At 43.4% G+C, this 25,767-nt stretch overlaps 2 protein-coding genes across 2 annotated transcripts; both read right to left on the bottom strand.

The window, feature by feature from the left end:
* Positions 1 to 478: 478 nt before the first annotated feature.
* per2 (period circadian clock 2) lies at positions 479 to 7,901 on the bottom strand. Its single transcript, XM_079285917.1, is given in 13 exon segments — positions 479 to 2,200; positions 2,474 to 2,603; positions 2,605 to 2,622; positions 3,275 to 3,464; positions 3,772 to 3,994; positions 4,475 to 4,654; positions 4,657 to 4,720; positions 5,319 to 5,370; positions 5,850 to 6,051; positions 6,202 to 6,323; positions 6,849 to 6,862; positions 6,864 to 6,914; positions 7,477 to 7,901. Coding segments are annotated over 13 exon segments (1,857 nt in total). The 5' UTR covers positions 7,893 to 7,901; the 3' UTR covers positions 479 to 2,005.
* A 9,285-nt stretch (positions 7,902 to 17,186) lies between these two features.
* LOC306789264 (solute carrier family 12 member 9-like) lies at positions 17,187 to 24,466 on the bottom strand (the record flags this gene model as incomplete). The annotated part of the gene is made up of 14 exons (XM_079285123.1): positions 17,187 to 18,124; positions 18,251 to 18,397; positions 18,734 to 18,908; positions 18,999 to 19,191; positions 19,293 to 19,417; positions 20,018 to 20,100; positions 20,653 to 20,810; positions 21,038 to 21,149; positions 21,583 to 21,690; positions 21,858 to 22,059; positions 22,949 to 23,049; positions 23,136 to 23,273; positions 23,799 to 23,933; positions 24,259 to 24,466. 14 exons carry the CDS (start codon positions 24,464 to 24,466, stop codon positions 17,187 to 17,189), a joined length of 2,823 nt encoding a protein of 940 aa, XP_079141249.1.
* Between the last annotated feature and the right edge of the window lie 1,301 nt (positions 24,467 to 25,767).

Raw genomic sequence — 25,767 nt, 5'->3', positions numbered from 1 at the left:
TTGTTCCAGTGGTCGGCACAGACAGCCATTTGCATTGGGAAGGTGAATGTCACGACTTCAGAATGGAGAAGACACGTTTCTTTTTCAACATTAGGCCTATAATTATCATCTAAAAACGTATTTGTAGTATCTGTTTATAGCCCAATATAAGCACTTTAAAATGTGTATTTTCATTCAGTTCATGTCTAAATAAATGGCTCCCTCCTCACCGTTTGTTAAGCATCGATCTGCAAACAGGCAATCTTTTTCTAAGTAGTTTGTGGAGCACTCATTAACTGGCCATCGGTCCATTAAGAGCTGCAATCCAACAGCTGGCGTTTGTCAAATTTAACCAAACATGCGCTGCTCCTCCTGTATGCAACGTGTTTCAAGCAGACATTTCACAACACACCTAACCCCACTGTAAATTCTGCATCACTTTATTTAGAGAAAATTAAACAGATTCTTTTTTGTAAAAATAAGAAAAAAAAAGGTGCATTGTTGTCAGCGTCAGTTCAAATAACAGAAAGACAAATGACAAATTCAGCAAATGGTCCAAGTTGCACAGTTTCGTCTCCAACGACATCATAGGAGCTTCTTCAAAGTGAAGGAAATCTGTCCACAGTCACTTGACATCTGTCTGAGCCGCTTTACACCAGTGCAATAACCCTAAACTTCGACTTCTGAAGTGACCACACAAAACGGTAATGAGCTTCAGACACTTCCACAGGATACTCGGGAGGCTCTCTTCCACATTTATGAGGGGCAACATCAGGACATTTCAAGTGTTATGTGGCAGACTCTTAAAACTGAGGAAACATCAATATTCTCCTCACATTTTATATTAATCATCCACCATAAACAACATACTTCTCCAGTATTTCCAGTCCATGGTGGGATTTGTCCTAACGATCCCATTTAAAAAATTGATTTGACATTAAATATTAATCATCTTGGTCCTGCTTGTTTTTTTAAAGATATGTTTCCATAAATACATTAAAAACAAGAATCTCTGTATACAGAAATAATTGGTGTATGTAAAACCACATATATATAAAATATATATATGCTCAGAGTCAAAGGCTGTTACAAACATTCACACACGCATTGAAATGCATTAAATATACTGTTTCTTTAAGTGAGAGGCAAGTTTCACAGCTGATACTGAAACAAATGCTGCATGGAAATATGCATAAAGAATGAAAACTTACAGCTATTAGGTACCGTGACACAGGCAGCTGGAAAAATGGAAATTTGTCATGATAAATTCTCAGAAACAATACAACTTGATGGGTTGCTGGCTAAATGTAGCTTGCTTGCTATCTCACCTGATTGTCCTTTTCTCAGCAGTCTCACAAGTGTTTTCACCTCCATCGTGACGAAGGATTAGTAACGGATGTACTTAAGCATTTCAATTGTACACCTCTACTTCACTTCATCTCAGAGGGAGGTATTTTACTTTTTGCATCGAATGGTACAGTTGTTTTTTTTGCTACTTTTACTTGAGTGAGGAATCTGAGTTTGTTTCCAACTGGGGATGTATGAGGCGAAAAGCTCCAGCCACTGGCGGTGAGTCCATGCCTGCTCTCTGCTGTACACAGGAGCAAGTCTGTATTTTGCACTTTCCTTTCAGTGACTAAATGCAATGTCAGCAAGTCATTTGGGCAAATACTACAGATGTAAATGAGATGTAAAAGAAAGCTTCCAGTTGGTTGGTGCACATTTGACCTCAGGTGTGCTGCCTGGTGTAAGAGCACATGATGCGTTTCACTCACTGGGCTCGGCTTCTCCTGATCAGTGCAAATGCTGCGCTTTGTTTAGTGCTACAGAGAAACAAACAAATGAACACACGTCGTCACAGTGTCCGACACTCGTACATTAACAAGAGTCTTGACTGTTGAGCCAATTTTTTCTTTGACATCTAAACAGCAAGACCGAGACATTAATGAAAGGCCTGTGTGGTGCTTCATGGAACAGTTGGTCCCTCTTCACAGTCGTAGAACAAGAGGCTAAAGGGTGATGAATGTCACTGTAAAAATATAGGGCGGGTTACGTCAGGCTGGATGAGTCCGAGAGCGTTAGAGGGTTCTTCTCTGGGCCTCCGCTGGCAGCCGACCTCCCCCGTCTCTGTATCACCGATGTCCAGCTCTGGCTGATCCTCCGCCGCCGCCGCTGCTGCTGCTGCTGCTTCCCCTGAAGCGGCTTCACAACAGGAGCACGCCTGAGCAGGACAGACAAAATGAGAAGGTGAGCGGTGACCCAGAAAAATGTCTGCCACTATTTATGTTTTTATACAATATATATATATATATATATAATCCAAACACATAACAGATGAACTCTGACCAGCATATGAACAACAGTCATGTATTAAGAACAATACTGTTTCCTTAAGAGACCACATGTTACACAAGAGACACATTTTAAAGCCAAACTAAATTGTAATGAAATGAACTGAATTTAATTTGTAAAATAATAAATGATATCCTTCTACCTTGATGTCCATCGCCTTGGGCAGACCTGCCTTCTTAATCCAGGCGTGGACCGCCAACAGCTCCTTCTTCTGCTCCTCTGAAAAGCGAGGCTGATTCTTCTGCAGCAGCCTCAGCTGCTCTTGGTCCTCTGAGCACTCTTTGGATGTCACTGCAGACACAGCCAACACAAACGCATTCAATACTCGACCCAACAGATGAACCTTTATGAAGGGTTGGGTTCCAAGAGAGTTGGATGGTACAGTATTAATGCTGGAGAATCACTAAGGGTGAAAACAACAATACTCCGATTTTTGGATCGATCTTGAGCTATTAAAGTCACTGAAACCTTTTGATAACCATCTATGTGCAAGTCCACAGGATAATGGACTGTCAGGCACCTCTTATCTAGCGACCGTGTTAATGTAAGGTGGCCATCTAGTGGTCAAAAGCGGTTCCTGCAATAACCGTGCCGAGCGTTTCTGATTTTGAGAGAAACTTGTGAGGAAAAGAGCTGGATCAAGTACTTTTTCATCGTTTTTATTGCCCTACAACAAGTGGTGGTATTTTTCTAAATGCAGACAATGTCCACAGATAAGCTATCATCACACCTTTCGGATGTTTTCTGTCTCCTGGCTGCACACACTATTCTATTGTCTGTAAACAGGAAACCTGTCTATTGATGAGGATTAGAGTTTGTCTGGATGCAGCCTTCCCCTTCTCCTTCCATAACAAACAGAAGGTTGGGTAAACTATCAAACAATAGTTCCTCTACATGGCAACTATCCTACTCCTCCGTGGCTACGCCCCATCCTCCTACTCACCGCGATGGCAACTCATTGGTCATCATGATCTTGTCATCTGTGTTGGCAGTGAGCAGCCACAGGGGGTCCAGTACGTGATCTCTCTGGTCCATCTCCACAGGCCTTCCCTCGCTGCCGCTCAAGTGACCGTTGACCTTCTTGCTGTTCTGGGAGGAGTCCACGCTGCCAAAGTATTGGCTACGGTTGCTTCCTGAAACACCCAAATAGCACAGAATTAATCATTTTGAAACAAATACTTTAACGATGCTTATGAAACACATTTTTGTAAATGTGTGCTTACATCTGTAAATCTTGTAATATGGGCTGTATATTAATAAACCTAGGACTATATAGATGAGCTAAAAGTCCAAATAGGGTCAGCACTTATCACTGTTAATTAACTACTAAAATTAGAGCAAAGCTGATTGTTCACTTTGGTGTTTTCTACTTTCCATACTGCTACTTGTATTCAGTTTTTCCCACTCATTCATCTATAAAATTGAAACTTGGGTGCACACCTGTTCCACTGCCGGAGGTCCCACTGGCTGACGTCCTGCTTTGAGATGTCCCGCTGTTGGACGTCCCGCCGGCTGAAGTTCCGCAGCCGTTGGACCCTGAGCCAATGGACCCAGAGGTGGCTGAGCCGGTACCCGAGCAGGAGTCCTCGAGGAGAATAATGTCCAACATGTCGCTGGACAAAGAGTTTGCGTCGCTGTTGTTCCCGTCGCCACGTGAACTCGCCTGCAAAAAGACAAACATAAAAGCGACGCTGTGAAAGACGAGCTTGACTTCATAGCTTTGGCCAGCAGACTGTAGGACTTCCTCCATCTCCTGCATCTTTACGATACAGGCAGGTGCCGCATCATTGGCAGTGTTAGATCGCGCTTCTGCATTTCTAGACTCAACTGGGAGTATATTTCTGCAGTCAGCATGGGAAATTGTCCACCTCGTCAATCACCTGGTGCACAATACCCTGTGATTATCATAGCTACACAATAAGGCTGAGCATAGTGAGCATAGTTACTTAAAACTGGTTGTTACTGCTAATGTGCATTGTAATGGTCAAACACCCTGGGCCACATTTCATCTGAGGAGTCCAGACTGACTTGACTTTAAACACAGCAGACTACCAACGGGGGGGTTTAAACAACCCACATTGATAAAGTTCAGCGAGGTATTGAAATTTCATCCTGACAGTTTAAGAATGTTACAGGTGCTTACCTGCTTCAGCTCTCTCTCCATGGCTTGGCTGCCATTTGCTCCTTTCTCCCTTTCAGCAGCGTTATGCTCTTGTCCCCCAGAAGAGAGCACTGTGCTGTCCTGTCGGTCCACAGACTGCTCCAGCTCCAGGTTGAGGGGTGAGCTGCAGCGGGACTGGAAGCGGGGTGGGGACACCGGGGCCTCCCCCTCCTCCCCTCCTCCACCCGGTAGGGTGTCATGCTGAATGGATAGTACTCCTTACCGCCACTAGAAATGAGTTAGGAGAAAAGATGAGTTCAAATTAATGCTACAAGCAGCTACGAACGGGCCTTCGCACCTTCCCGCATGGCGAAGGTGCTGCCAGTTCTTTTTCTTCCTCCGTTCAACAGGGTCTCACCGACCCCGGGTCAGTGCTAAGGCACTTATAATGATGTGTTTGTTCAAACGAAGTACAAGTTTTCACAAATAACGCCTGTCCAGGTTCACAAGGAGGCAGTGTTTAGCCATGTTTCCCTTCATATCTGTATGAGATGTATTAATGAGAGTGGTGCATGTTCATTCTATTATTTCTGTTCTTCAGAGTTTGAAACCTAAAGTGTAATGATCTCTTCTTTCATCTTTTCATCAAAATGAGAACTTGGTTGAAGGTTTGGCTTGAGAAGAAAAGAGTGAATGGAAAGTCCTCACGAGTGCAGTAAGGTGTGCGTGTGTGTGTATGTATAACATTGGCCTGGAAAAATAATCTTATTCACAGTCCACAAGCGTACGATGTCATTAACGAATTGAAAAACATCGCGAGTGGAATGAAAGTATGAATAAAAACTACACACAGGTTCGAGCAGCAGATGGCCCGACACACACACACCTAATACGACAGAAGAAGGACTTCTCCTGCATGCAGTCAGGCGGCGATGACTCTGAAACGGGGAAAAAAAAGAAACGTTTTAATTCAAAAGCAACATGATCCAGCTGAATGCTGTTCGGGGTCTTGGCTCCAGCAGGTGATGAAGATTAATTCCATTAAAAATACATCACTGAGGAACGCAGCTCTGCACTTAAATGCAATGAATTTAAACAGAGTTGATGCTGAAGTTGATGTGCTCGCCAAAATATTTCCAGGCATATGGGGGACAAATCACATCTCATCATTGACTTATTTCGTTTTAGCCCATGAGACAGCTCAGCCTGGTCTATCCTGCTTGGTTGAGAGGGGCAAACATCATCAGTTTCATGAATAGTTGAGGTCAACTTAACCCACCGCGTTGATGGCAGCCTGTGCTCATCAGCTATACGCAGACTTACTATTCAGAGATCTCATTAACAGTCATTGTGTATTATCTAGAGCTTTGTATTGGCACTGCGTCAGCAGAGAGCTGCCTAGTCGCTACATATTTACCTGCTCCAGTGCACATGCTCCAGGAGGGCAGACGGTACGGCGTCGTGAAGCTGGAGAACACACCAACATCCTGCGGTGACAAGAACTCCACAAACTTGCTGTTCTTGAACACTTCTCTTTTGCAGTTGAGGATGGAGGCAGCCTGATCAGAAATGTAGACTATCCTTCCGGTGATGAGAGAAACTGCAACTGCAAAAATGTCCTGTTGAGGAAATTCAAATGGGGGGATAGATGAGAAAACTTGTACCCAACTGCTCAATTTAAGGATTTTTGTTCACAAACATTACACCAGTATATGCAGAGAAAAATATCTAAATATTAGTTTGAGCTTGAAGATACTCCAGTGACTCACGTTGTTTTTGAGGGTGTATTCAGAGGTAATGCTGTCTATCTCCTCAATCGTATAAGAGGACACATCCAGGCTTGAAGGTTGACTGTCATTGGTCATCAACAGCTGGTAATATTCCTCATTGGCTGCAACACACAGATAGGGGTTTTAATACAGTCTGATCACAGCAAAATATACAAAACAGAGTCGATGGTATGTGGAAACCGATATTTTGCTGAAAGCAACATGAACCAAAAAGTTCAACAAAAAGATGATCTCTCTATAGTGAAGTCAGACATTTTTTTATGATTACAAATGTCTCAGTGCTATACGCTAAAAAATGCGTCGCAATCCGTACACCCAAACTGTCAGTACTGTTGAACCTCTACCCGCCCACTTCCATCTGTAAACATTTAAGCAGGGTAGAATTCAGCCTTTACAGACCATTACCCATAGATCTGCCTCGACAATGTTCCCTCCCACGCAGAGTCACGTCTTTATTTATTTCTTGGATCTCATTTAGCTACGACGCTTCCTGATTTCCAAAGAACAGAAAAGAGATTCTTGTTGTAGCTTAATAATAGCTCTTTTCATGGAACAGACCATAAAAAAAGCACTGTGTAGTAAGACACGAGCAGAGAAGCCACAAAAGAGACGTGAATGCACTTTACCTTCCACTTGTTTGACAGCGCAGCGTGTACTTGAGGGCGTTCAAAGTGGAGGCAGCCGAATCAAAACTGAGACAGTCGTGTTGGCATCATTTTTGGATATTTCTGAAGCACAAATTTCACACACAAACACACAATGACACACCTACTTCTCACCCATCCGAGACACCTGCTGTTGCTAAGGTGCTCAGTGCCACCCCGACACTCTAATTGCTCCCCCCCGCCCCCCAGATACCACCTACAAATCTATGCCACGCAACAAGGATGTAATAGAAAAGCTATTATCCAAATATGTCTGTGTTTACATTGTAGTTTACCTCTCATGGTGTCAGATAAAACCGATTGAGAGTTCAGTTGTGTTTCAAACACGAGTCCTAGACGGCCATCACTGAGGCCTTGGCTCACCTATCTAGGGACATTAGTGAACGCCGACAAACACATCCGGTGCTGATAGCTGCATTCATTATGTCCAAACTGCGGTGATGGAAGGTTAAGTGGATGCCTAAAAGACGTCAGCCTATGGATAGGTCAAGGTTAACTACGAGGGATGAGAAGTGAAATCCAGCATCATTTTCAGCTGTCGGTCGGTTTAATCCTAAAAAAAAGGAATGGGAAAACAACCACCACTGACCTCTTGTTGCTTTCAGACGATTCCAGCAGTGCAGAGTCTTTACTGGTGCCATTGGAGCTGACCACGGACTCGTGGCCGTGGCTCTCATTGCCACGGCTCTGGTTGCCGTGGCTTTCGTTGCTGTGCGATCCGCTGGACCCGTTGCTCTTCATCTCCACGTCCTCCTCGGGGAGCGATTGGGAGCGGGCGTTCTTGCGACGCTTGTGCGGCGAGGCGGGAGGGTCCTGACCGCTGGTGTCGCTGCCCTCAGAGCGGAGGTCTAAGTCAGCCCCACCTTGGCTGTAGCCGCCCATCCGGTGGAGCTGTGCCATGGAGCTGCACCCCGAGGCCCCCCTTGGCATGGAGCTGCAGGAGTCTACATCCTGGTCCTCCAGCACCACGAAGCGATAGGGCTTGGAGTCTGAATCTTGCAACATCATGAGGAGGAGTGCCACCATAGGTTGCTGCAGCATCTGAGAGACGAAGTCAAATCTATATCTGGAAAAAAACATTTGATTTTTTTTAAGATTTTAATCAGCGTTTTAAGCAAAATGTTGATGTTTGGCCAAGGTCTAGCCAACCCTGCAGTGGTGAATTCAGCTTTCCTAAAGGAGAGAGCCTGTGAGAGATTTACTAATATTTTAAACAGTGTGTTCACCATCTTATACAATGGATTGAATTTGCATGATAGCTCACATAAGTTTACAGTGAGTGGTTCAATGAGAGTGAAGCACTGAATACTTAGTTATTCCACATTATGCTGAAATTCTGCATGATGCTGGACCACCCAATGGTGTGGCACACTAAAGGAGTCACTGATTATGCTTAAGACTGTTTTACCAAAATAATTAAGGAGCTAAATTAATTCAAAAGTCATCTTTAAGTAAAAGCAAACTATGAAAAGTAAAATGGAATCGGGTATCAGCAGTGAACCATTGAATTGTCAATACACTGAACAGTAAAGAGTTTTTTACTGATGTTTTTTATTTAGACTCTAGCAATGTCTGATACTTGTATCTTCGTGCTTTCAGATTGCTGCAGCCCAGAGACAATTGGGGGGGGGGGGGGGGGGGGGTGTTGTAACTACAGCTGAATACTAGCATGAAACAAATTAAAGTTAACTGTTAAAAAAAGTGAATACTTAAGTTGAAGTATCACCAAATGGTGGGCTATTATATAACAGCTGGCTTTAAAACACTTCCCACCTCTGACAGCTTCAACATAACTGTCAAAAACAAGTTATTATGAATGAACGAATGCTTCCAAGAGGCAAAGTCCTCTTTATGCAAGATGTTTTACCTCACAGCCAGCAAGCCGCATCATGAGACAGAAACAACCGCTCACATCTCTCATATTCTCTCATGACCCTCTGTCAGGTGCTGCTGCGTTCAACTCTTTATGCCGGAGTGCTTTTGTTATTATGAATGGGACAGCGCCACCAGAAAACACATCTACAGTGCACCACAACCATTTATTCCGGTCGGCTGTTTAATAACAACTCTGCTGCATCGCCATAGGGCATCAATGTTAGTGCGTAACGCGTCTTATGTAAACGTGAGGTCCGCAGGTCACCTGTGGTGTTTCTCCTCTCCTGCAGCATTAATAGGTTGCCCTCCTATTAACGATGGGGTTGCGTCCGCGCTGTCCCGTGGGCAGGAGGGCTGCGGGCCTGGTCAGTCTACTGACCGGGATCGAGTCTCACACTGACACAGTTATGCAACTATCACGCTTTCCCGTTCATACGTAGATATTTTACATAATTCGGAGCAGATCGCGTTAGCGCTTGATGTTGCATTTAAAAAAACATGTCAATCACACAGTAATAATGTACGTTAACGTTACATCTCGCACACGTATAAGTACAATTACACCAACCTCACTAAAAAAGAAGGAAATCCTCTCTTGATCCCGCTGTTGTTCTTTAGAGCTCTTTAAGGTACCGCGATCCTCGTGCTGGTCTGGTCTGGGTCTGACACTCCGCTCGTTCAGGTTTCCTGATACACCCCTCCGCCCTGGATCTCCAGCGAAGGCGCTGACCTCCCGTCGAGCCACGCCTCCGCGGGCTCTTCGCCCATTGGTCCGGAGAGACGTTCCTCGCTACCTCACGGCGCTGCGAACCAATAGGCACCGTCCGCCCCCACGAGGGCGGTAACGGCGACCGCCGCTCCGCGTCGCTGCTGGTCCGCGGCGCTGTCAGTCTTTTTACAGAAGGATGTCGCCGCTTAAGGAGAGACAACATTGAACACGTGGACATAAGTTCGTCAAGGATTTTTGCATCAACACAGAGGCTCATGACACTTGAAGCTTTTCCCCTTCAGTCAGCTGCAATCGTCTATTGTGAATAATTTTCCTCTCTTTTTAAACCTTACATGCACACGTGTGCACACACACAGTCAAACTCACAGCTTTCAACAAGGCCATTTACAGATCCGCACAACGGGAGCGTCAGGATCGCTTGCTTGCATGGGCTTGACACATACGACTAACTTTGTTCGACTAAATAAACACAAATTGATCCCACAAAGAGCTCAGGTGAATTAAGGAGGGCATAGAGCCGAGTGTCTTCAGTCAGCATAGATAGATATTTTTCTATTTTCTACCCCAGAGAGAATCGATGGGGTTTTGTCAAGAGGAAGCTGAGACACCAGACCCAACAATGCAGACGAGCTGAAGGCCCCTAAAGCAACCTGGGCTTCCATAACACCTCAGCAGGGCCACAGGCTCATCGCCTCCATGCCACGCCGCATTGATGCAGTAATTCATGCTAAAAGGGGCCCCGACCAAGTATTGAGTGCATTCTGTATAATGTACACAGACACACTTTTCAGTCGGCCAACATTTCTGTATTAAAAATCCTTTTTTTGAATTGGTCTTATGTAACATTCAAATTTTCTGAGATACTGAATTTGGGGTTTTCATTAGCTGTCAGCCATAATCATCAAAATTCAAAGAAATAAACGCTTGAAATACACCTCAGTGAGTCACATTGTGTGTAATGAATCTATATAATACATGAGTTTCACTTTTTTAATTGAATTACTGAAATAAATTTACTTTTCGATGATATTCTAATTCATTGAGATGCACCTACTCTGGGACAGTGCTTCTCAAATGGGGACACTAGCCTAATAGGGGTACTTAAGGGTATGTGATATTTAATTTTCATGCATCATTTCTAAAATAATGATGCTATAACAAGTTCAAGGACAAAAAGTAAAGGCAAGTTTGATAAACTACATTCAAGATTCAATATTCCTATTTTCTATGCAACAGTTAACTGCTGTTAACTACCAACGGCTGCAGCAAACAAGTTTTCTACCAAAAAATGTCATGCTGGGTACTTGTCTGAAAAAATATTTCAGAAGGGGTGTATTCCTGAAAGAAAGAATGTTGAGAACCACTGCTGTAGGACGTATAAAGCGTGAATCAAAATGACCCCAAGTAGCCGAGGCTATCGCTTGCCTTTAACCAGGCTTATTTCCATCCTGACTCACTGGTGTGAATTGATATCTCTCACACTACACTGACCTCCATTCACACATGTAAATACACTGCTGTGACACTGTCTCACCATCTGCTCTAGAGAGACGCTTTGCATGAACTGATCGTCGGGACCAGGCAGATCAGTGGAAAAGAGCCAGATGTAAGAAATCATCACTTCCCAATTAATACAAGATCCACATATTTGTTTCATTTCATTGCTTCAATCCGTAAATGTGACAATTAGCCGTGTTTTAGTGAACAAAAACCACACAGAAAGTTCTGAACACAGGATTTGTATGAGTGGGTCGGTCGATTAAGTCTAATTAAGCGACACTCTAGAATATAAAATATTTTTTAAATATCCAATTAAAGTACTGTGCTTTTTAACCGCTGAAACAAACCAAACAAATCAAAACTGTTGTTTTCTTGATTCATTGGGCCGACAGACGGAGCGGCGTCTGCAGCGTAATCCATACTCAGAATAACAAGTTTCCGCATAAGGAACAGACCAGCACCAGATGGCCACCGGTGTTGGTTGCCCTGTGCTCTGAGTCAGGCTGAGCCTATATGCAAAGAGCAAAGGTGAGAAGTGTGGCGCATGTGCAGCACATACATGTTTCAACTCCCATACCAGTCACATCCTCGTCCACTCACACATTCATGTGAGATAAAATAGATGTCCATGTAGATATCTACATGTATACACAAGATGATAGGTATAGGTGTATAGACAGATTTAAGAGGTTGTATAACATTAAGTGACATTGCTGTTCGGCTATAAACTGGAATGCGTACTGCTACTTAAATAAGGGCATGTACAGTATTCAGTGCCTTATTTAGATGTTTTTCAAACTCACCATCAGCCTGAAATGAACATGTAGGTGTTTCCAGTGCCACTGGAAACAAGCCTCAGGCTAATCCACCCTCACGCAGTCAGTGACGCAGACATCCTAATATGTCCCTGGGTTAGTAATAATAATATCCACGAAAACCATTGAGGGCTCACAAACACGATGCGACACGCAAGTGTTTCCCTTGTTTGATGGCTGAAAGTAAAACATGCGAGAACGACGTCCTTGCCGTCATCAGGGCCTCGATGAAAACAAGGGCATCCCCGGCATGAAACAGCGACCATATATGATCACCAGCGGCACTTCTAGTCTCACTCAAACAGCATGCTGGAGGCGTAAATAAGTGAGCCGGAGGATAAATCGCCGCAAGTTGTTTGCACCGAATACTGATGCGATCGTGTGGTTAAATAAGCACATATAAAAGTGATTTAACGGTGTAACAGTCTGGAGAACACTGTTACACACTGAGGCCGAGCGTGTGAATGGTTCTGACCTCTGGAGTCATGTGGAAATCCAATAGTTTAGCAATTTGTGTTTCGGAGATTTAAGCAAAACAATTTTTTGTGGTAGAATACCACAAAACTGGCATTCCAAATCACAAAAATATATATATTGTATTTTGGGCATTGAAGTCTTGACAAAAGCTATAAGGTCAGTGGTATAAATCTGTGTTCTCTAAGTCCACAAGTAACTTGATATGTGGAGGTTGTGCGTGCAGTAGGAGGAAGAGGCTTACACTCACGATAAAAAAAAAAGACTAGTGTCTTCCTCCCACTCTCGCATGAAGTGGAGCTATTTCCAAAGTAACAGTACTGTTGAACTACGTCACTAGTGGAGTTTCATAAACTGCTGCCAGAAGATGTGGGATACTTTCACATCAGGCTGCAGATAACAGAAGCGCTACGGGATGAACCGCTCCCACTCTTTCTATTTTACATTTCAGTGGTGAGGATAAAATTGGTCTGACAGTTTACTGTACTTGTCTTTTTTCTGAGCATGAATGACAGAACGAACAACAAATTGACAGATTGCGAACCATCTGTAGGTGGACAATCCGAATAAAGTTTTACTGAAACATACTAATATCATGCTTGGTGACATTGATGATTACCACCGGACACAAGGACAGCAATGAGCATCAAGGAGACACTCAAACCTGGACAATCTGTTGACAGAGTTGACGGTTATGTTGCCTGACTTGGTAATTAGTTCAGAGTACGACAGTATGTGGGTGGACAGTCCATCAACATGCATTACACTATTCCCTTTACGGTAATGAGACAGCTTTTCAAAAGTACTTTGGATTTCCAAAGTCTTGTCAGTAGAATAATGACAGCAAACTTCTCTCATTCGGCTGTTTGGAGAACGCAATACCACAATGGCATGACTACGCGACTCAAACCTACAAAAACACACAGAAAAACAATCAATTATAGAGAACATGTAACCACACTGAGGCAAATCTATTTTTTTGTTCTTTTAAGAAGGTGGTCACAGGTCATTAGCATTCTTTCCCTCATATCTACAGTTTTGATTGGATTCATCAGTGTTTCTGGAATTCTTCTAAATCAGTGTGGACATCAGGTGTAGATTATATATATATATATATATATATATAAAAAATCATATTTGTGTCAGGTGTGTCTGCCCTTCCAACAAACATGACCCAACATGTAAGGCAGAGCCACATTATGCCATGGTGCATCCCCCATTTACCAATAAAATAACTGTCAATACTGTTTCTGAACTACTCAACACACGTGCCCTGAAATGTTGCCCTGTGTACTAAGTGCATTGGACCAGTGTATTAAATCCTTAATATTCGAGCAGGAGTCTCAGATACTCTCATGCCTGTGAACGTGGTCTCCCTGTTTAGCACTTAGAGCCCAGACTGTGAACACGCTCCCTCCCACATGCAGTTTGTCAGTGACATGAAGCAGTCGGTACTCTATTAAAACTCATGGAATTCTGCAGCCAACGTGACGCAAAGCAGCAGATGGCGTTGTCTCTTCGTCAGAAGGTACATTGGAGCTGTTGCCCGCCGCCGCCACGCCGGACTGCCAACGATTAATTGTATTCGTCAGGTTATTTTTCATGCCAAGCTAAACCAGGTGACAGCTTATACTTCAGACTGTAGAAAGTGTGACGTATGAAGCCTGGTATTATGGTCACGGCTTGAAAACATGTCAGTCCCAGAGCAAGAAAATCCAAACTGAGACACAATTGAGCAAACATCCTCTCAAACATTCCCACTTTTAGGCCCCAATGTCTTGAAAATGTAGCAGAAGTTTTCAGCATCAACACTGAAACAGTCGGGCCGAGGCGCTGCCCTTTTAAGGGGAAGTATTGACTGGCTACATCTAACGGTGATTAGAGAAGCCTCGAGTCGTCTCCATAGTCTGCTACAGTGCGATTGTTCAAATTACTCACGCCAATAAAATCACACATCTTCCGACAAGGCATTTTTCTCAAGTGATTAGAGTACAGACATCTTGTAGCTAAATTAAATAATTTTATCGGTCACAGTCCGCTGGAGGACCTGAATGATCCAAAAGGTCAGCAGTTCAGAGAACATTCCTCTCAATCAGATTGCTGTTGTGACAGGATGTCCATGGCCCTTTAATGGCTAAATTCCTCCTATTGATCAGTGGATGTTTCATGATGACCTGCAGGTCACTCATTTCCATGTCTCAAGTCTGAGAGGATCCCAACACGGGAGTCAAAATCAATCAGGCATTAGTCAGCAGGCTACGAGCGCAAATTCAGACCTCGAACTGAACTCTTGTTCAGCTCCTCTTCAATGGTGATACATGGACACCATTGCTTTTGCAATTTTGAATGGAATGGGTGATGTGAATTCATTTTATCCATCTTGTAAAACAAAAGCAAAGTTTACAATGTGTTAATCACTTTGTCCTAAACAGTATACTGATGAAGAGATTCCTAAACAGTTCCAATATAATTAAAAGGGCCGGCAGGTTTGCCTTTACTTAAGGGGAAATTAAAGGGGAACACCACCCAAATTAAGAATTCCAAGGCCTGTGTCATTTCCAAAGCCCGGGAGTTCTATTCCATTTCTCGGGTTCTGATGGAGCCAGCAGATAACCGGGCCCAGACCTCCTTTTCCGTGCGCTGCTCGTAGTTTACAATCTGATAAGCAACTAGAGATGCGAGGCCGGAGTTTAGAGACGATGTGTACGACCAGATTAATTGACAAGTAGCCAGTGTACAAGCTGGTTTTAAACCAATCAAAATAATCATCAGACAACAGCCGGTGGGTTCCAAGATTGCATTCCAGCCAATGTGTTTAGCTCTCCACATGGACAGTTTACCTGCATCCAACCAAAATCATTGATGGTCTGCCTTGAATTAATCCTAACTATTTATACTCATTTTATATTGTCCGTTTCATTTTTAACAAATACACGTGCAGTTTCTTTTTCTGGAGGTTCTCTGGTAAACCCTGCATTACCAAGTACAAGCCGCAGAGGGTCACCGTGATTTTAATATTCAGTTCATTACGCCTTTCCGGTCGCATCAAGTCTTCCTGCATCTGCTGCATTGATTATTTGTGATTTCCAAAACAAAGTTTGTCTTTGAAACTATGCAGACAAGAAAGATTCAGTCCATTATATCATGCTCACGTTTCCTGTTCCGACTGAACGTGGTACCCATTTATAGCTCTTTGAGCCAAATCTGTGCCCAATCTGCCCCCCCCCCCCCCCATCTGTGAACACACTCCTTCCCACATGCGGGTCGTCAGTGACACGAAGGCGGTTGTCGATACTCCGAAGTGCTAACTCATGGAATATTCTCCAACCAAATGTGACAGATGCCGTCGGCTCTTCATCAGCAGGCACCATCTCGCACCACACGTTATGCCAAATGACTCACTGCGTCATTGAGGCAGTTTTCAATGAATTATAACTAACTCCCTAATAAGGCCATCCCAGATAAGAGGCTGCTACATTTGAAGAATGATACCAGATTATGTTAATGACATAATTTACACATACAATAGTTTTCTCTACAGAACTGAGGCAAAATAATTAGGGGTGAATTTCAAGCTTGCCCTCTGCATGAGGAACAGCTTCTTCCACCAGGCGGTCAGGATGCTGAACTCTCTCCCTCCCTCTCTCCTCTCGCTCCCCCTCTCTCCCCCCCTGCCATCTCTCCCCTGACCTCTCTACCCTCCCCCTCACCCACCTTTCCCCACTGCCTCAAATGGAACATACCAGGACATCTACTCCCCCTCACACCCCTTCCCTCATCCAGCACCAGTCACTTTTTCTATTTATTTATTTTAATTTTTTATTCTCTGCTGCTACGAACAAATACCCCCCTCACACACCCTTCCCTCATCCAGCACCAGTCACTTTTTATTCTCTGCTGCTACTTGTTAATCCTTTATCTAGGCCCTTATGTTCTTAACTTTATTCTATTTTTTTCTATTATATGTTATATGTTCATGTCTATATTACACTGTGGGACTGCGAGAAACGGCATTTCGAATTTTCTGTATGCATAACACATGTGGAAACTTTGACAATAAAGTGAACTTTGAACTTGAACTTTGAATAATGTTAGGCCCAACAGGTCCACCAGTACTGGTCGGAGTCTGATGCTTAGGGTGCTAGTTTGAGATGCAGAAAACTTGTGAAATATCTGATGAGCCTACATATGTTTAAAGTACAGATTCACAGTTATAATCTGGCATCGACACAAACAGCCTAGTAGAGGCAGACTTGGTACATACAGAACATCAGCACTGCCAAGACACTGGACATACAGCGCCCTCTGCAGGCATTCAACAGCCAGGATGCTGTACCTCAGCAGCATTCGAAATAGACTTAAAATTAGACAATAGGTACGACTAACTGATTGTTATTAATTTGCAGTAAATCTCCCTTCTCATTTATAAATAAGTTGTAGGAAATAAATGTGATTTAAGACAACAATTTAATTAATTTTTCAATTTACAAAAATGTTCAAGTGCGTTCCCCGTGTGGCAAAATACAAACTGATTTTAACTACAAGTGAGCTGCAAGGACTTTTCCTCTTTTCACCCAACAAAATGTGCAAATCCTACATTTGTATACCACTGTGGCCCCGCCTCCAAGTGATGACTAAACAGCCTAAAACAACTCGTCATTTTCAATATCCAACTGAAGTAAAGTTGGTCATCAAATCCATTTCCCCTAAAGGTCTTAATAACATAAGGGCGACAAACTGTATAAATGCACAGTGTGGCAATGACTCAAGTATAAAACTGGTTCGGTCAGGTCTTATGTTGTGGTTGGCAGTTTAAATTACAGGTCAAAAAATGTATTACAAGTGGCACAGTCCCATAGACCAACTATACCAGATCAGGGTTGTTGATGGATTCAGAGTCAAATGTTAGAGGTCAATAGTGACCACAGGCGTGACGCCGTGAACGAGCAATGTTGGGCCCAGGTCTCGACTCAACACGTCCACCTGGTGCAAGTAGGCCCGGTAACGGCTGGTGTCTGCTGGTGGGCGGGGCAAATATAGGAAGCGCACAGCAGGCTGGGGGGCACCGTGTGTGCGAATCAGATGGTTGACAGCACAGATATACTCATCCGTCAGCAGAGCATCATTATTGGGAAACATTTGGATAGCATCTTCCTGCTCCGCTTCCTCTGGTCTCTCCCTCCTCTCATCATTCTGGGCAGACCCCACCAGATTCCAACTCTCTCCTCCTCGTCTCTGCCAGTGCAGCGCCACCACCTGGTCCCATGCCACCATCTGCACCTGAGCTGAAATCCTTAGATTGTTCAGCAACACCCGGAGCTTATTCTCGACCTCCTTTTCCTTCAGACTGCAACCAGCCTCCACACACAGGAAGAGGCGGAGTCTTGCATGGCTCCAGGCACGGGATTCTTGGAGCACGCAGGCCAGCTGCATTAGGAACAGTGAGCATGTGTCGACGTAGCCGCGGCTGTCTGGTCGAAGCAGATTCAGAGGCCACACGTCAACATACGGTCCCGTCGTGCTTCTGTGGCCCCCAATCTTTCTGCCCGACTCCAAGACCTCCTCACGGTTGAACTGGTTGAAGTAACGAGCCAGTGTCACATTCTTCCCCATTTTTACGGCGTCAGCAATCACCGACACATATTCATCTTCCGGAAGGTCTTTGAGTTCCTCAGGATAGCGCACATTAGGGAAGAAGGGAGACCATTGCTCTCGGGGGTCTATGGACGGAGAGCCTGTATCCAAGCCATGTCCTGCAGACAGCAGGATTTTACCCTGGAGCTCGTCTTGAGGGGTGCAGTCATCATAGAATCCCAAGACGAGAGTGTTTGGCCTCATTCCGCCTAGATGCAAACAGATGTATGAAATGTGCGTTTCGGATAAGAACTGTAAAGTTTGTAAGCAGCACAATCACAGTTCAATGATGGAAAACTAATATCCTCATACAGCAGCAATATAAACTTGCTTACCAAAGCCTGTGATGAAAAGCAGGTTCTGAACTCCGTGTCTGACTGAGTCAGACAGGGTAAGGTTGACAAATGCCTTGATGTTTAGATGGTCCACCAGAGAAAGCCAGGAGTCGTAACAGCTCGGCAGAGGATCAGAGGGCAGCCCATCTACAGAACCACACACAAAATGTCAAATGTGGAGGAAAGAGAACCGTCGTGCGTTTGTTGCAAGTTACCAACATGAGCAAATCCCTGTGTAAGCAAAAGGATGCAGGTATATGTTGGTGAAAGTAGGACTGATACGATGCATACTTAACAGGTAAGAAGTTGATATGTGCATTTTGACATGTTTTCCTCTCACTGTGAATACGTGTCAACATTAGAATTCATTGGAACCGATGGGAATTCAAGCTACACTTTAACAAAGGCTATAGCTACTAGCTTAAAAAGCCAACTCTCAAACTTGAATTTTGGCTTTAGCATGACCAATGACACAATTCTTACCCAGCAAACCCAGCTTAACATGTCCCAGTACTAGAAGGCCACTCTTCTTCAGGTCATTAATGAGCGTCATGAGGTTTGTGCAGCTGCGAGGGTTTGCCACCATCAGCAGCAGCTGGGGCCTCCAGAACTTCACGTGGTCCTTACGCACATCCAACATCAACAGGTACTTGCGCACCTGAGTGAATAAAGATGCGATGATTTAGCAATTTGTGCAAACTTGCATCGTATTGTTGAGTCAGTGAGACAGAGGGCTCGTTTGTGACACCTGGTGGAAGATGAGAGCCTGACTGATGTAGCCCCAGTTGCTGATGGGACCGAGGTGGTGGATAAGCAGCAGCAGCAGCAGCATGAAGGCAATGCTGGCAAACGCATAAATGCCATTGATCAGGAACATCATGACCAGGCACCCAACAATGCCCAGACAACAGGTATGCCATGTGAAGCAGCGGAATGAGGGCCTGAATCAAAAAATAATGACAACGACAGAACAGGGAATGGAGATGAACTTTTCAACCAAGATTGTGCAAATGAAATCCAACACAGAAAGCCTGCACCGTACCTGAAGTTTGGTGCGGAAGCCCATTCGAGAGCCAAACAGGCCAGGTTCACAGCAGCATACACCAACAGGAAGAAGATGGTTACAATACTAGCAATGGTGTTCAATTTACCAGCGAACAGCACCACCTAGTGGAACAAATGAAGAACATTGATTTGGCTTACATGTCTAATCAATATTTGGATTCTTGTGCTGCTTAGATCTCATTCAGGTTGCAGCTACAATTTCACAAACAAGCTACAAATTCACAAACAAGCTACAAATTCACAAACAAGCAAGCAGTGGCAAGATACAGTACGATGTAAAATGTTGATGAAATTCAAGCAATTGTGGATTATTAGATTAGGGCAACAACGTTCAAACTTTGTCCACTTCTCTCTCATGACTGAAAATGGATGCCTCCTGTTACACATATGTAGCAGAAAGCAAAATGGGAACAATCAAAGACAAACAATTAGGGTGTTATATTTTTTTATCTTATTCCGTTTCAGGGTTTGTGGGTAGCAGTCAGTGCATATTGGTTAAAAAATATCCATTTTGAATGAGACTAAAAATTCACTTCACAGGCTGAGGCTGTGTACCAGGTCACTAATCTAACATGCAAAACACCAACATGAACCGGAAGGGATTGAGAGCCAGAAAAGACTGTTTGAGCATTCGGAGAGCTCAAGCAGAGTGACTCTAAACTAAAACGGTCACCACCCCTCGCGTACAGCGTACCAGCCTACCTGTACCAGCAGCCAAGAGGCAAGCACCGAGGCCCAGGGGTTCCCACTCGTAGACGTTTTCCTCGCCAGAGCCAGCACACCACCTGTAGACATTACCAAAGGCAAAAGTCACTCAGTTATTGCTCACGCTACTAAATCAGATAAACAACTGACTCATCCTAAACTTGTCCTCAAGCCAAACACACAATGAGGATTTTTTTTTTTGTCTTCAGAGAAATGCAACACTGCAAGCCATCTGTTGTCAAACGATGCTTTGAAAATAACATGCCTCCACTTGGATAACAAGACATGATGAAATTAATAAAAAGTGTCAATTTCTCACATTTCAGATGGGAGGCCTCTTTCAACAGATGGCTGATTATTAAATGCTGACTCAGCTTTGTGGAAGACTAGCTGGAGTTGGATATTCTCTCATATACTCTGGATCAACTATTTAGCCCCGATAATAACCTAAACAAGCTAAATTACTACTTAAATCCTTTTTACGACCGATACGGTCAGAGGCCACATCAGATTAAACCTCACTCTGCCAAGAAACAAATAAAAATGTGCAACTCTTTCATATGAAATTCCTAATGTTGTGGACAATTGGCAAAACAAATAGTCAACATTGGGCAGCAGGACAAGAATCTCACCAAACAGGCAGTCCTTGGACAGGGCGTACAGGATCCTGGAGGCTCCTATCAGGTTACTCATGGCAGCAGACATGGCGGACGAGTAAATCCCAATTGTCACTAGGGGCGGCCATATATTGATGTCTCCCAGGAAACTGTAGTCTTTTTGGAGGAGGTGACTAAGGAGAATGGATAAAACCACATTTTACAATCACTTGACATGTGTACAAACAAAACTAATTCAAATAAACGAGAAAAACAAAAAAAGACAGCAAGAATATTCATAATGGTAAATTCTCCATTAAATAACAAAGTCCCATAGCAGTATCGGTGATGTTTCTATAGATTAAGGTCGGTTATTTATTTGTGCCAATACTACTGCATATGTTTGACTGTGTTTTCTAACCGGTCACAGGACCACGCAGCCAGCAGACTAAGCAGGTTGTACGTGATGAAAGTTGTCAGAACAGCTGCAAGCGTTCCTCTTGGGATGGAATAGCTGGGGTTTTTCAGGTCGCCTGGAAATCACAACAAAATGTATTCATTAAAAAAAAAAAAACACAACTATTAAACTCCTTATTGAAATTCTGTCACTGTTCAGCCTTGCAAGACAATGTGTACACATGAACTGCCTCTAAAATCAGGGGCTGGATCCACCAAAGTCTGCATTTCTAGAGCAGACATGTCTTGACTAGTTATTAAAAGGCTGTTCTCCAAATGCTGCTGAGAAATGTAGCTTTCTTCCCTCCTCAGACCCTTTGATTTGGAGAGACTCGGCCAGCTCGGCCTCTGGAGGACTCACCGTCATGGGCTTTGCGTTTTGGCTCCAGCCCCTGAACTGGGACAAAGCTCTGGGTTCTTTCCTTCTAAAATCAACAAATAGTTTGAAAAAAAAGACCCATTGTTTGCCCTTAATCTTAATGTATTGACACCATTGTAACATCATCTTACCAGACATGTTGGAGCCTGCCATGATCCCAGTGCAGCCATTGAACATGACAGCGAAAACTGTGGCAAAACTCATGGTGGCACCAGTGGTGTAGTCCACTGTGTAATCGGCTAGAAGGCGAGACAGGAGACTTGTTCATTCACACAGATCAGGGATCACCAACACAAACATGGATGTCCAGCATGTTAAGTACATTCTGTAACCTCTGCTTAAATAATCAACGTCCTGAATTAACACATCAGAGCCAATATCATAAAGGCTATTTTTTCTTACTTACGCAATAGGTTGCCCTTCAAGGTGTGGAGGCGGAAGCCAGTGTAATTGGCAGTGCTCCTGCTGGTACGGTTGAGACCAGAACTTTCTGGCAGAACCACCACAAAGGGCCCCACAATGAAAAAGTTGATGAAGACGATAGCCAAAATGACTGCGACTATGATGACGATAATAAAGGTGGCTTTTGCGTAGATGTGGGTACCGACCTGTAATGAGAAGCCAGTTCATTTATTAACTACAGACTTATGTTTTACACAACTTATTAGATAAGATAAGGCGTTAAACAGAGAAATTGTTGGAATAGACAGAAACATCTAGACGAGACGTCCTCGCTCAGACGACAATTCTTATGATTTATGGCCTTTCCTCTAACGCTGCAGTATGGACAAACTTTACACTTCTTCACATTTAACAGCAGTAGGATAACTTTATTAAGTGTTGAGTTCATAAACCAATACTTTAAATGTGTACAATGTAATCAACACCTTTACGGTTGCACCTGATACCAATATTAGATATCAGGCTACCACTGACTCAAATAACTAGATCGGGTATTTGAGAGAATAGGGCCAATTCATTTGTTGCTGCATTAAAAAAAGTTTACACTTTGATAGTAATCCCTGATTATTTTGAAGATCGTTACCAAGTTGCTGATGCTAAATGTATTATTTTTAGAATAAATAACTCAACGAATGTATATCTATGTATTCATGTGTTGCATTTCTGTTTTACAGTTAAGAAAGAAATGTTTAAGTCAAGCCTGATGTCGTCTTACACATAAAGGAATGATGCCAGTCACTTCCACACAGTGAGGCATGGAGCTCATTAACTAAACACCGGTATTGGATTGGTACTCTGTGTCCACCGATATCCAAAGCCCAGGTGTCACACTCTGTATCTGGACTGAAACGGTCTTATCGGTGCATCCCCATTTACAGGCTACCAGCTGGGACTTCAAAAGTCATTTTATTGTAAATAGTTATTGTTTAGCAAATAATATTTCTCAGAAAGATAAAATCACAAAACTCTTTGTATAAGCCAAAGATGAGCAGGCAGTAGAAAAATGAAGTAAAATGACAAACAATGAATCCTCACCAAGCAGACAATGAAACACAGGAAGAGCAACACAGTGCCATACAGCAGAGACCACCAGTATCCAGAGGGCAGCACCTGATGTGGACCTGCAACAGCACCCTCTAAGGGACAGTCAAATATATATAAAAAAATATAATATATCAACACACCCACATGCCTAGACGTAATTAACTAAAAGGTCCCTTACCCTCTGGGATGCCAAAGGTAGACATGACAGCCTCGACCAGACCTAAAACATAGAGAGCACTGCCGCACACATTGGCAAAGAAAAACATGATCCCAATGCTGCCGCCAAACTCTGGACCCAGGGCTCGGCTGATCATGTCTGGGGATCCAAGTTGAGGGATTTCAGACGCAACAAATGTAAACTAAGACTGGACACAACAATATCGCACCTTAAAAGGCTGTTAATTATAAACAAAGGGTCAGATTTACACCAAGAAGGAACCTAAAAAAAGCATTGTAATTTAAACAAAGCAAGAGTTCAATGACAAGTAACGCAAATCACACGTTCATCATCAGTTAGTAGTGACCCCTCAAATTAAGTGACACTAAATGGATAGTAGTTTCTTTAAGAAAAGGTGATGTAGGAGACAATCTGCACTATAAAGCTCCAAAGCGTGTGATGAGGGAATATGAGCCAAATGCATTATAATGGCAGGCAGTGATGAGTTAGGGCTAGCAGAATATTTATTTTGGTCGTTACAGCCGGCAGTGGCATAACACATTCACAGCCCAGTATATTCTCTGTTTTTTCTCCTCACACATATTGGAAGATGTCAGTTTTTTTAACAACCAGTAGTTGGCCTTCAGGTACAAGAAGGACGAGGACCCTGGCAGTAAAGGATACAGTAGGCCCCTCCAGCGTCTAGAGCCCCGTTAGTGGAGATGGCACAGATGGACAGCACGGTCATGGTGATGATAAAGTAGGCCACTAGGAACATGGCGATGGACTGGTAGAACCCTGCTTGACCCACCACAAATCCTGCAAGGAGAACATTGTCGAATCACTGTAGCCTTCAAACCTGATGTTCAGGGAGTTTACTGCTTATCTGTTTAATAAAGTTACTAATTGTATACTGAATATCTTTGGAGTCTACACAGTACTGGTCCAACCCCTAAGATATGTCCTGGGAAACAGTCATTTTATGACAGGTTTAAGCAGTTTCTTTCACCCTCTTGTTAGCATTGACCAAACAATCAACTTCATTCAAATTGAACCGGAAGGACATTTTTTTGCGATATCTGTCTGTTATTTTAAAGACTTTCATGTATAAGATTAAAGTTGTTTGCCCTCTCGCGTCACTCACCAATCCGCAGAAACACCACCACGCTGAACATGGCCAGTACAGTAGGTGTGACCACGCCGAACACCACCCCGAGCTTCCGGGCCGTGGTGTCCCTGGACCGTCGGCCGTCTCTGCCCTCCTTGGCCCCGCTGTGCGTGAACTCATCGTTCGTCGGCGGACTGTCGCTGCTGGTGAGTCGGTAATGTAGAAGAGGGGTTTTTTCTGCCATGGCGGTCAAGTTAGAGGGAACTTAATTAACGGTGAAACGGCTCGGTGGCGTCACCTGAAAAGTTTCAACCGCACGTGCGTAATTAAACGCCAAACGTGTTTCGTTATCTCAAGGAACCGTTCTTTATCTGTGTCTACGGAGACTCCTGCGAACACCCGAATCAAAGTTTAGCTCGTCGAGAAGCCGCCATTAGCTTCCGCACGGCTCACTTACCGAGCACGGTTCATCACCTTCTGTCGTTAATGAGGGTTTGCTAATAAAACAAATGACGTAGTCTCTTGCATTGGGCTCATCCAATCAGGTACAGCTTCTCCCTAATGAATACACCTGCTACTTTGTTGTTATCTGATGAAAACACGAGCAAATGAGTGGTAAAAAATATATATACTTAACGTTCATCACTAACTAACGTTATATAAAAAAAACTAATAAATAAAAGACGAAAAAAAAAATGTATTAAATAAAATAAAATAAACGTGGCAGTTGGAGTTTATTGCAATGTTTTGTATCATAAACAGCATTCACATCAATATAGCGTGTTGTAAAAACGTCAGTGACTTACAGAAATTCACAAAAATACCAACACATAAAGCATACACATCTACAGCAAATAAAACATTAACATGTAAACAGAGATACTATCTGAAAGTGCATTGAAAATAAATGTAATTGGCTCACTAAATTCATCCTAGAAATGCAACACTTTGTCAGTCTGCCTCATTCTTAAGTAAGTATCTGTGATTTGTTTTTAATTCAGTTAATGTGCAATGACTGTCCAGCACTATTTGCGTGAAAACCAGAATGAAATAGAACATTTGGAAAAATAGTTTTGGGACTGAACATGGGCTGTGAGTTTTTATCTACAAGCAAGCCTGGCCTTAAACCCTGATTAAACAAGTAGCCTTTGACCAGTGGAGACCTGGAGAAGCTGCCTGTAGGCTACAAAGTATAACAAATAAAAGACACCTGCCTTTTGGCAGATTGTAGGCTTGTATAGGTTCTATTGGGGCCTTCAACTCAATTTAAAGCCTCGCTAATTGTATAGAATAGAATAGAATTAATACTATCTTTATCCCTTTAAGGGGGACATTTTTCTCTGCATTTGACCCATCCCTCTCGGGGCACGGATACTCCAGAAAGCCACAGATGTATGTGAGAGCAGGATATTTCCACACCGCAGGAAACTGATAATGCCTCTGAATCCGATGCAAACCAGTGAGAGAGAAGCCCATCAACATGTTTTCACTCAGTTTGTGTGAACATTCATCGACACACTGATTAGTTTTGCTTGGCCGTGTTTG

Source organism: Melanostigma gelatinosum (assembly GCF_949748355.1).
Source record: "Melanostigma gelatinosum genome assembly, chromosome: 15".
Classification (NCBI taxonomy): Eukaryota; Metazoa; Chordata; class Actinopteri; order Perciformes; family Zoarcidae; genus Melanostigma; species Melanostigma gelatinosum.
This window is presented reverse-complemented; position numbering and strand designations above follow the sequence as displayed.